This window comes from Dermacentor albipictus, chromosome 3, assembly GCF_038994185.2.
Source record: "Dermacentor albipictus isolate Rhodes 1998 colony chromosome 3, USDA_Dalb.pri_finalv2, whole genome shotgun sequence".
In the NCBI taxonomy this organism is placed as follows: domain Eukaryota; kingdom Metazoa; phylum Arthropoda; class Arachnida; order Ixodida; family Ixodidae; genus Dermacentor; species Dermacentor albipictus.
In genome coordinates, this window is record NC_091823.1 from 75103993 (window position 1) to 75116706 (window position 12714).

The 12714-nt window shown below is 48.2% G+C and overlaps 1 protein-coding gene across 1 annotated transcript in view; it reads left to right on the plus strand.

The window, feature by feature from the left end:
* Window positions 1–12714, plus strand: part of LOC135900621 (kelch-like protein 31) — a 35656-nt gene that overhangs the window by 21547 nt on the left and 1395 nt on the right. The window contains exons 11-16 of the mRNA XM_070535615.1: window positions 1894–2107; window positions 5666–5782; window positions 6610–6793; window positions 7760–7960; window positions 8796–9004; window positions 12145–12418. Coding sequence (XP_070391716.1) covers window positions 1894–2107; window positions 5666–5782; window positions 6610–6793; window positions 7760–7960; window positions 8796–9004; window positions 12145–12418 — 1199 coding nt within the window. The remainder of the gene's footprint in view (window positions 1–1893; window positions 2108–5665; window positions 5783–6609; window positions 6794–7759; window positions 7961–8795; window positions 9005–12144; window positions 12419–12714) is intronic.

A 12714-nucleotide genomic window follows, 5' to 3' on the forward strand; every position in this document is an offset into this window, starting at 1 on the left:
TTCTATACACAGCCAATGAAATTGCCGTGACAGACAGTTGGTGGACTACGTAAGGTCCTCGTACCATGGTCAGTAGGGCCTATAAGGTATATGTAAGGTACTATATAAGGCAAAGGCGCCGCATAGATATTGAACTGCGTGTAGGCGTGTGTCTTCGCACATTTCATCAAAAGTAGTTTTTCGTGATCGCCACACCGGGCGTTATCGGCGAAAATTGAGTAATTCCTAAAAGCAGTAAACTACAGATGAAAGGGTGATTACAATGGTGACACATTACTGAAACACCTAATAATAGAGGGAGAAGAATCTTGTAGCATTGCCATTTGTTGGGCGTGTTGGTAAATTGAAAGCATATTTAGCGCCAGCAAACAAGGACGTAAGGACGTTGTGTTGTCGTCTTCCTTACGTCCTTGTTTGCTGGCGCTAATATGCTTTCGCGAAGAATCTACATGGAAACAAAGTAGTCTATCTAACATATATAAGTGGTCGGCGAGTGTCTAACTTATCTGTTTACTGGGTATTTTGGAGACTCATTACGGCGGGAGCTCTGGATTAATTTAACACACGAAGCTCCTTAACCTGCGCCGATATGCAGGCTATACTTTAGTTAGGATTCCGTCATAATTCTGCATTTGCGACCTCAATCCAAACTCTACCTTCGGCATTCGACCAACCTAATGATTTCGTGAGAGCTGCCACGTATCTCGACGACCACGAGTTCAGAAATTTCTAATACGCGTTGTGCTTGCTCTACTTTTTCTTCAGATCCCCCCTCTATGGACCGTACATAATGAAGCTGAGCGCCGAACCGCGCCCACTCGTTGGAGGTTCAATACTATGGGCGTGTCATGTCATGGCTGCGCAGCCTTCCTGACTTTCTTTTTTTTTCTTCTGTACATGTCCCCTCCCGTGGAATCGTCTATCATTTCGTGACCCCTTACAGGTTTAACGATTGCGAACAGACTATGACATGCTCGGCTATTCTCTCTGCAACTAATATTGGCAACATCTTCGCCCTCCTTCGTTTTCTTTAGCGCTGTAATTGGAAGATATAAACAAACTATATTATTAGAGCGAAAATAAACTCCAAAGCAGTTCTGACTGCAGAAACATTCTCTCAAAGATTTGTTTTTATCATTGGCGTAAAAAAATTAAAACAAAACTTTTTGTTCTTTTCTTTTTTTTTCGAACGCGTAAGCGTTTTATGGCTTGGTCTGTCGGAGGTTTCCGGTATTAGGGTGAAACGGAAACAACATCATCAACAGTGAACAACAACAGTGATCATACGTTTTTCGGCGCTCCTTACATCCTTATTCGCCTTGAGACGGCTGAAGCGCTCATTGACGCTCACAAACCCACTGACGCATCAGAACACCAGCTTTCTCAATTCTTAACCCTAACCATAAGTTGGGACAAGAGAAACTTTAAAGAGCTTCCTTCAATTTCTAATTTCTGAGTCGCAGTGTGATACCTGGTTTGGCGGTGTATCACGCCAACCCTGAATGAATCTGTTGAGAGAAAACGCCGCATCGACGACTAAGGGGTAGATGGGCCAACTTAGGTTGCACCGCCAGAGGAAGCGAGAGTCAGTCTTCTAGGCTCTTCTAAACAAGCATTGTGCTAAGTTTAGAAGTTTAAGTGCTAAGTTTAGAAGTTTAGAAGTGCTGAGTTTGTTACGTGCGATTGTGCTACAAACAGCGATTGTGCGTCTCACAGACTAGGGCCATCGCTGACCGCGTATCACTCGCACGCCTCCTTTCCGCAAAAGGACACAGTTTGCACCCCATCGAGGCTCAGCCATTTTTCCTTAAGTCCTCAAACGTCGCCATCTTCTCGTTCTTCTCTCGCACATTCACGTGGCACCGGCTCACAGCAACACTTGCGACTGCACAGTTTCCAGCGCAGCGGGAGCCCGTGTTCCACGGCGATCCCTTGGCCGACTACCTGCTCCGCAACCGGGCCGAGATCCCGCTGTCGGTGTGGAGCGACGACCCGTACGAGGGCCTCGGCGCCTGCGGCTCGGGAGCACACGCGCGCGACCCTCGCTCGCCGGTGTTGCTCGTCGTGGGTGGTTTCGACCCGGACGCACCAGGCGACACCGCCGTCGGTACGTGTACACAGCACCGTCCAAACTTGTTTTTATATATTCGAATGGCGGGCTGAGGAATGCAAAACCGATGCATTTTGGACGAGTCGGATTTTTTTAAAAAGAAATGTGCGGTGTTACGTGCCAAAACCACGATATGAATGTGAGGCACGCCGTACAGTGCGGGGGACTTCGGATAATTTTCGTCTCCCTGGAGTTCTCTAACGTGCCCCCAATGAACAGTACACGGGCGTTCTTGCCCTTCGCTCCCGTCGAAATGCGGCCGCTGCGGCTGGGATTGGATGCCCCGACCTCGAAATTAGTAGCGCAGCGCCATAGCCACTACGCCACCACGGCGGGTATAGACGAGTCGGACCTATTTCGCTTTGAAGAAAAGGAGTTCAAGAAAAATGCGGAGATTAAAGCACGGAAAGAGAATGCGCACCCTCCGTTGTTTCCATCCTGGTGAGTTTTCGCACCGCGATTATTCAAAGTAAATGTTGGCGACGAATTTCCTGATCGTAGCGTCTACTGCAGGCCTCGAGAAAGCACTGTGCGAAGCGTGGAACGAGAACTTTCCACCTCATTCTCAGATGAGAAGTCATTTCAAGCACGCAAGCTGTGTCACCGCTACAATCAGAAGCGCACCGTTCGCGCTCCTTAAACAAGAGCGCTTTAGTCCGCGCTGTCACACGCAAAAGCAGCCAGTTTTGTGTTGCCCGGCCGCGCAGTGCTTTTGCGAGGCGACCTGCTCAGCTGCCGTTAATTCTAAGCAGCGAACCTAACAGTAGCAGTCTGCTGATTTTCTGTGCTAAATCCGAGGTCAGCATGTGAGCGTCACGCGGTAAAAGATGCGACGCCTTATGATGCGTTAGCATCTTAGGGTACTTCACGCACTTTTTAGGGGCTATGTGTTTATCAAACTTTATCTATCTTTGTTTTTATCTATGTATCTACGTTTGTATCCGTCTTCCCACCTACCTGGCTCACTGGGTAGTCAGTGGTCGAACGGGCGGCGCATCGGGCTGCTGTGTTGAGGTAACAGGGTCCGAAACTGACCATCGAACCAACTTGAGTCGCTCAGTATGTGACAGTATGTACATACGTGCCGCTCTTCAATGAAGCTCTTTCATGCCCACTGTACACGCAGGACTGGGGAGGTGCAGCTGTTGGAATAAACTCTCACGCCAACTTGGCGTAGTGTGTATGTGCCTCTTTGTCTGTGCTAGCCTCCAAGGAACCTCTTTGATGGTAACTTGGGTCACTGAATATGTCCCAGCAGATCTGTTCCGCCCTTCAATGGGCGTCTTTGACGCCAACTTGGGTAACTAGGTATGTGCCACTGGGAATGTGTCGCTGTACAATGGCAAAAAGAAAATATTCCTTAAATTTATCCGATATTGAGCGGAATTGAACTCACGTCACACGGATTCCTCAAGGACAGCAACCCGACGCACCAGCAAGCTACGTCACAAATGTACTGGATATGTGGCACTTTTCAATGACCGTCTTCCACGTCAACGCATTAACGAGCTGCGCCATTAATGCACTGGGTATGTGCCGTTCTTCAATAAACCTCTCGCCAACTTGGGTCCCTGAGTATGTGCGACTGAGCGTGCGGCAAGCGGGGGAACGATTGTCAGCGTTCGCAGCCACCAGTGTGCCATGCTTTTAGTCTCGGAGGCTCCGTGCGGATTTCTCGACAGTGCAACTAGAGGGCGCAGCGAGCACAAAAAGAAGTGCGAGAGAGAAGCTTGGTTTGCCATTTGTTGGGCGTGTTGGTAAATTGAAAGCATATTTAGCGCCAGCAAACAAGGACGGAAGGGAGATTGGTTGCCGCATGACGCCTTTCTCAACGTTCGCACGCACCGGCGCGCCACACATTTCGGAGGCCACCCCAGGCTTCGCGGCGGCGGCGCTAGATGGCGCCGAGTGTTCTTTTTTTTCTTTTTTAACACAGGTAGGGCATTAGGCAATAAAATAACAAGAGCTTGGTGGAGCAACTTACCGCCCCGTTCCAAAGAGGACGCTCATAACATCCATCCATCCGTAGCGCGAAAGAGGACTCCCGCTGCAATACACGCCTCATACATAACTCGTTTCAAAGGTGGCAGCACGTTGTGTGACTATACTGATTCAATGCTATCGTATTACTGTCGACAGTCACCTTGAGATGGGTTCCACCGCAATATTTTTTAAAAGTAACATGCCTCTACCCTTGTCATGCACGACCGTACTCTTATTTCGGCAGTAAATCAACTCTCCCACCCAACCAAGAAGTTTGTCACGTTGGTTGTTTGCGGCTTAAGACGCCACGTCGCTTGTTCTTAGCCTTTCTCAAAGCAGCTTAACTTGTGTGGTTTCGGCTTGCACATTTTTGCATCGTCGCAATGCTATCGAGTAGCTCTAAAAGCTTCGTCGTGGCTTCCGACTGTGTTTGGCTCACATTTGTCAATTTATTGACTGTTCTACATTTTTCTGATGTTCTCTGTACTTCTGAGGTGCCTTCGTATTGAACTTCATACTATAGTTCCTGTCTATGCGTCTCACCTGTCATGTATTCGCTATGTCAAGTTAGCCGCACAGCTCTCCACGAGTCAATGCGCCCATGCAGAAAACGGTGCGCAGCGTCGCGAGGGTAGAGCGTGTAGACAGAGAATACAGAGAAAGGCGGGAAGGTTAACCATAGGTAGTTCCGGTTGGCTACCCTGCACGGGGGGAAGGGTTAAGGGGGATAAAAAGAGAAAAAGAGTGGAAGGGGGAGATAGAGAGAAAGCGAGACGAACACTAACAAAGCGCGTACACTATAGAGCGGTAGGGGGCGGCGTTCTTAAACTCTATCGTGAAACCCCGTAGACCGCAGGAACCTTAATAACGCGAGTAAGGCCTTCAACGCGGATGTTCTTTCAGAGCACTGACCTAAAGCTTTCAATTCTGATGGTGGACAATTGTTCAACTGGTCCAGTACTCTGCATATCACTACTAGATTGTGTAGCCGCTGCGGCTACCCTATGTCCCGACGGCGCAATGTCCATCCAAACGAATGGGCTCAGAAAAGTATGCTTTCCCCCATACTGCATTTTAGTGTGGAGAAGCCAGATTTACAGTACAATTTTTTAGTGAACACGCGTAGGTATGACCATTTTTTCGCAGGAGTCTAGCGAAAAAAAAATGCCTATATTGTTCCTAACATCATCCCATGTTAACATCATCTGATCATGAAAGAGAAAATTTTACTCCATCAGACATCAAGAAAGACCGCACCGAAAAGACGCGGGTCCTGAGTTCAATCCCCGGACCAGGACAAATTTTTCTTCATCTGAGAAGCTATGAGAAACCCGTTGTTTCCTCTGTGCGTTTGTATCTTCGTGTTTCAGGGAGGTAGATGATAATATTCCCTTTCATGAATATTCTTCCACCTTGAAGGCTTCCGCCGAAGTGATAATTCACAAAAGCATGCGGGTTTTATGAAAAATCCCTTGTTATCATTAGTGCTTTTGGATTGCCTATGCCGCATATCGATTTATTTAATAGAGCTAGCCTTCTTCCTTAAAACTGCGTGCGTTTTCCTCTTCGCAGGTACCAAGATTCTTCGGTATCACGTTGAAAAAAATGTCTGGGAAAAGTTAGAAAGCTTTCCGATGCCCCGGCATCACCACTGTGCTGTGCTGCATAGAGACAAATTGTACATCACAGGTAAGCACGAAATAACCTATCCATTTTCTTCCTTTCTTTCATCTCACAAAATCAATTATCTAAGCTCTTCGCTCACCGATTACAACTCACAGAAAAATATTCACTGTGACGCAGGTTTATTCAGAAATTCTGATATCCTTCTTCGTCGAGGTGCGTCACTGTAATAATTAAGTTAGCGTGGGCTTTGGCTTGCTTGACAGTGAGTATTAGAATTAGGTACCATTGACTCCGCCATCTAAGATTTTCGGCTATATATATATATATATATATATATATATATATATATATATATATATATATATATATATATATATATATATATATATATATATATATATATATATATATATATATATATATATATATATATATATATATATATATGTGCTTTTTTTGTGGCATGCCTATGCGGCATTTCACTTTAATTATTCGCTTTGTAAGCACTGAACACTTTCTACTAATTTCGTTGCTTCGCTACCAACGCCATCGCCAAATGAAATAAAGTGCTGGAACTTCGCCGGGAGTAAGCCTTTTCCTTCCGCGACCTCCATCTTTGACACACATAAAATTATGAGCAGGTCAGCTACCGAAACCACCAGTTTTGCAATATTCGATGCTATGATATTTACATCTTTTGTCGAATATCACTGGCTAGCAGTGCTCGGTCTGCAATCACCCAGCTAAAAGTTACTCAATCTCTCTTTCTTTAGCACAGAAAAAAAATTTCACATAGTTGAGCATGTAGGTCCGTCACTTTAACTTTCTTTTTTTTTCGACCGATCGCTGAGCAAGTAATGCACAGCCGAGTAATAGGTGTCAACTCGCAGGAGGCTACGATAACTACCAGACGACACAGTCGAATCTGGAGCCGACCAGCGTGTGCTTCTCGTACGATCTCACGAAGAAGCTATGGCAGCCGCTACCCAACATGGCGCGCAGCAGGGCGTACCACGCCGCTGCCTGCTTCGACGGCACGCTCTTCGTAGTCGGGGGCCGGAGCTCAAACGGAGAGTGAGTGAGCCGACGATTCGGCCTTCACGTGCGCGCACTGCATGCAAAATACTACGCGCACGCGTAGACTGAGTTCAAAGCTGCCTTCGACGCGCGTTTGCAAAACATAAAAACATGACTGTTTGGTTTCAAAATCAAGGGAGATGAACGCAGTTATGGCACGCAGACCTTTTTATACACACGCTTCGAGGTTGGCAACTCGAGTGTGCTAAATAGAAACACCGCAACAATTCTGACGTTTGCCGGCGATTTGATGGTTCCTGCTGCAGGCGCGAGAGAGAAAGGAGGCAGGGAACAAAAAAGATAGGCTGGCCATTGGGTGGAAGAAGGAAAACGGAATATCTAGACCTGCGCGAAGCTTTTGTGCTAGCAGCTCACAAGCAGCGAAAGCATAACCTGACGATACGAGTACGCGACCCCGCGCACATGCTATTTAATGCTCGGATTGGCACATGTAGCCATCACTGTAAAAGAAAGTCAATTATGCTGCATATACGGTTAGAAAAAGATTGCTTGCTAGCGTGACGACGCCCTGCACGCCAACTGGTACCCGACTCTAACTCTTTGAAGGAATTAATGACTCTCTCCTTTCTCTCTTCTTTTTTTCTTGTTCACGTCTTTATAGTTGCTTCAGCTGCTTGTGAGCGACGAGTCATTGCTGTTGCATGCACTCAACAAGAAGCCTTGAAATTTCCACTCTTCAAGCATTTCCACGTTAAATACTGATGTGCATGCGTAAAACTCGGTCATAAGAGAATAAAAGTATGGCGCCGACTTTGTGATAATCATCGTTAAGTTAGGCCGTCATACACGCACCTTACGAATAACGCTTAGAAAAAACATGCGAATACTCCATTAATATTCGAACAAAATCATTTTCAAAGACCGTCCTGCTGATTTTTCTGCGGTCTTGCGTCTAACTAGAGAGTCGCTTAACGCAAACTTCCCTCCCGCGGCCCCCCGCAGGATCCTCTCCTCGGTGGAGGCGTTGTGCCTGGAAGAACGGCGCCAATGGCAGGAGCTGCCGTGCCGCCTGTGCAGGCCTCGCATGGCCGCAGGCAGCACGCAGATGGGCGGCCACCTCTGGCTCGCCGGCGGCCTCACCGACTCCCGAGCGGGACTCGTGGTCATCTCGGACGTCGACTGCTTCGACCCGAACAGCTGCGAGTACGCACGGCCATTTCCCATATAGTTTTTTTTTTCCTTTTTCGCCCAAGATTACATAGAGTTCGTGATGACGTAGACATCGCTCGCATAACGTTGAGCCGCACCTCTGCCTCTGCAGCTAAATTAAACTGCAGGGGTGTCTGGTTATGAGGCACGCCGTAATGGGGGACTCCGGATTAGTTTTGACCGCTTAAGGCTCTTTAACGTGCACCTAAATCAAAGTACATGTCCGTTGTTGTTGTTGTTGTTGTCGGCGGCGCGGCGGCGGCGGCGGCGACGGGGATCGAACCTGCGCCTTCGGGCTCAGCAGTGAAACGCCATAGCGACAGAGCTTCGAGGGCGGATCATATCTGACATAGGGTAACACATAGGGTGAAAGGCAGCAGTAGAGTTGTTAGTGTGGCGCTTATTGTAAAGAATCGCATTGATTGTTTGAATCGCCTTTCCTTCCAAGCACACGTATGGAGGTTTCTTTGTTCGTCTTTTTTCGGTGCGGCAGCTGAATCTGCAGTCACTGTATAAAAATAAAAACTTCCAGTGGGGCACAAGGTGCAAGAAAGAGGAGGAAATGGCCAACGAAGGTCTAGAGACTGTCCGCATAACTTGATACCACGAAAGAAAAAGACGGGGTAACAGCGCAGAAAAAAAAAATTTAGAAGGAAGGAGACGAGTGCCGTCACTGCCAATCATTTGGCTTGCCACTCATTAGGCGATCGCTCACGTAACCAACACAGGTGCCTATCGAAGAACTATGGCGACAAACCAATAAGCGCTCCTCGACCTGAGTGTTCTGGCGTATGCACCACTCCACAAGATCGTATACTAACCTGCGCAGGTTCTGCTTCCACGTGAGCTTCCTTCCGACTCCCCGATGCTTCTTCTCGCTGGTGGCGGTGGACGGCAAGCTGTTCGCGCTGGGCGGCTGCTCGGTGAAGGACAACGAGCTGGACAGCCTGGGAGACGTATGGTCGTGCCTGGATCACTGTTGGGAGCGGAGAGGCACCTTCGACCAGGGATACCACGACGTAGGCACCGTCGCCTACGGTGAGGGACGCCACGTGCAGAGATGTGGCCGATAAAATGGAACGATATGTCAAGGTCACTCAATCTTTGCTCATGACATTGCGAATTGCATAAGCTCTTCGCACTCAACTTTCTTTAATAAGAACGGAGTGCGGAGTAACGGCTCGGAACAGGCAACCTCTTCATAGACACACACACGCTAGAGCGCTGGCGTGCGTAGCTCAGGAGGCGGCGTTCTGCAGCTTCATACTCGAGCATTGCGTGTATAGCGACCCCAGCAGATTCTGCAGTATTGTTTCTTAAACTGTCATTCGCGGAGCCCTACGAGTAGTCTAGAAGGGTCAAGGAGGTAATCGGGCAGCGGTCTAAAGGCCCCTATCCCTATCAAGTGCCCTGTCCAAATATCAAGATACCGACGAAGATAAGGTGCATATCATGAACCGAACTCGCGGCTTCGACTGCCTCCTTTGATTGAATGTGACATCAGCACCGGCGTTTCCAGAGTGCAATTTCACTTTTCTCTTTGAAAGTGAACTGCAAGATAGACGTAGACACGCAAGAAGCTGCGGCAACATAGGTGTATGACATATATAGTTACTATCGCGCTTGCTCCACGCCTGCATTTATGGGCATGCCGAAGCTTAAAAATGAAAAGGAATGAGAAACGCCTGGGAGTAGAAAGAGAGAGGAGAGTTTTTCTGAATGAGTGGTAAACGGGTGAAGAGGTCCATGACGGATAAAATATTTCAGAACCGCCAGTACTATATAGCCAATGCACGGTGCACTGCTGAATTTGCGCACCGTACAAAGAAGTTCGCTAGGATGATGCAGTGAGTGGTGCCCAGTTGGAAGGCTAGTGATAGTTGCGGTCTCCTCTGTATACAGTGAAGCGAAGAAAGCCACTTCTGTGGATCATAGATCAAACGATGCGATAAAACATGCTTTCGCTGTGCCAGTTTGGTTGTCTCGCCTGGCATGTATGGAGCCATGGTTAATTCGTCCCGTGTCAGTTTAGCGCTACCTTTGCGACCATGAACAGCTATCAGCTCGCCCAGCTTACTATTTGTCTAAAAGAAAACCATCAAAACGAGCTGTGGACCAAGGAGCGAGAGCAACGTCGACCAGCCCATCTGACATTACGCGCTCGAAGCAAGTTGTCTCACACTAGCGTTCTATAAGGTTGACGGCGTTGTCACGCTTTTTGATGCACTAACCCCGCGCCGTGTAAAAGTATGCCGCTGGCTTCACAAACGGGCGTACTGGGCACACGAAAAGCGATGTGGATCGTGGTAGCCATATAGGATGCCTACACGAGCGGAGAAGACTAGAGGGAACATACATTAGCGAATGGTCTGTAGCAGATCGCGGATAACGCGTTCGGTTATGAGATCTGACGACGACTAATTAGCTGGTACACGTTCAAGGGTGGCAGTGTCGATGGTAAGCGCTATACTATAAGAGCGTCAGCGATGACGAACACTGTGATAGTTTGGGCTAATAGAACGTTGTATACAGGCGTAATGTTAGTAGACAGCTAGGCGGAAACACGCTACTGTATTAGGAGAAGATTTTACAAATGGTCGGCCAGGATACAAGAAATTGTTTATGTGTACTGTGCGAGGTGCGAGCACTATCGCAGAGTTTTTCTTATTATTACTTTTTTTTTGCAGCAGAGTACAAGTACTTTGCCTGCGTGAATCACTGCGTTTTTCACTGCGTGCGCGTTATTCGTTCTATCATGCACGGGCGTTAGAGCAGCAATTCTTCTTCCAATTATAATACTTGGACTTCGGTAGGGACCTTGTAGACAAAACCCCCCCTCACCTGAGGGCCTCTAGGGGTACTCTTGAAAAAGAAGTTTGAAGGACTGATCTGCGGTTCAAATTTCGTGGGCGAAGCAAGCCTGCGAAAGGAAACCCAGCAAACTTAGTTTAGCCAATACATCATGCCATTGTAGTGTATTTAGTGTTAACGTAATGCCGAAGACTGTTCTCGGTGTACAGCAACTACGGCGACGTCTGGCGCTGTAACACGACGAGGTGAAAGTAATGTAGCTTCCCCGTACCGCTTCCCAGCGTCATGTAAAACGGGAAAGGAATCAAATATAATACAAGAAATAGCATGTGGAGTGGAGCAGGAGAAAGATAATCGAACGAAATTCGGAAATAGTGGCAGGGGGGATCATGTAATGAACAATAAAGGTTTGTTGAAACAGCGAGGTGCAACAAATTGGTTCACCTAGCATCCCGTAGTTGAGTTCATTTTATTTGCCATATACATGAAGTTTCACACAAGTGATAGGAACGAGGAACAAAAGGCTGCATTAGGAACAGTTACGGAGAGGAGACCGCCCCCATCACTCCTTTATTGGTCATCCTTTCTGCGACTGGCCCTGTATAACTAGCTCGCCCGAGAAGCTTTACACTGGGCTCCCTCCTTTCCCGGCTCTGACCAGCCCCTATGAGAGCCAGAGCTATACCTAGCCTCATATCGTAGCAGAAGAGCAGAAAGCTGTTCCCATCTATCGACACGGAGCTAATCAGACGGCACGGCACGTTCATTAGGCAAGTACAAACAAATATTTTGTTAACACAAGCCACAAACTATCTTATATGGGAACTCGTAATTGACTTCCCGTCAAAGTGCAAATAGTACACCAGTCATCCCCAACGCTACACGCATTATCTGGAAATGTAGAGCCACGCTCTCATCACTTCCCTCCGATTATAAGCTCAACTCAGCCTACCCCAATGCACGCGATGTCTCCTCCTGGTCTATGGCTATCCTACAGCTATCCTACAGCTATCCTACGCCGAGTAGCTGGCTCAGGCCAGATCCACCTTGAACCAACATTACTTGGTCACTTACATCGAATCGGCAATGATGTGGGCAACCAGCGAGGCTATGGGCTGAGGCTCCGGGCTGAGGCTCGCTGAGGTAATCACTGCTATAACCACTGTAATCACTACTATACCTTGCTGTTGATCACTACTATACCTTTCTATTGATCACTACTGTAGCTGAAATTATCTGATAAAGCTTTCTTTACTCTCTCTCTCTCTCTCTCTCTCTCTCTCTCTCTCTCTCTCTCTCTCTTGGCTTGAAGGTATAACAGTAACGTCACGCCATCTTAAAATAGGAAACGCCTTGGGGTGACGCAGGCGACAGCGTCTTCATGGTGGGCGGCCTGTCGTCGGACACCAAGTCGGGCATCCGTGCCGTCTCCTGCTACCGCACCGCGCTCAACACCTTCACGCCCAGCCTGGCTCCCTTGCCCCGAGCGCTGTGCGGAGCCGCCGTGGTCGCGCTGCCTCCCATGGAACTCGGAGTGGCCGACTCCACTGGCGGGGACTGCAAGCGTTGGGCGACCAACCCCCGGGCCGGCGGTGGGGGCTCCGACGTCGAGAGCGAGCCCTTCCCCAACGTGGGCCGATGGTGAGCGAAGGAGACGGGGGGTATCATCTCCTGTTCAATTGAAGTATCGCAAGCGAGGAAGGGTGGAAAGTGTGGATGGATAGGTGGATGAGTAACAGGGCCTCCTCCTCAGGGGCCGTATTCACAAAAAATGATCTATTCACAAAAACGCTGGCGCTGTTCGTGAGAAGACATGCCAGTCAGTCATGATCCTAAACATATCATCAGCCAAGGCAGCCGGCCGTGGCAAACGTGACTTATGAATGAAAGGATTTATGAATGTATAATTCAACCCCAGCGGAAGAAGTTTATATATA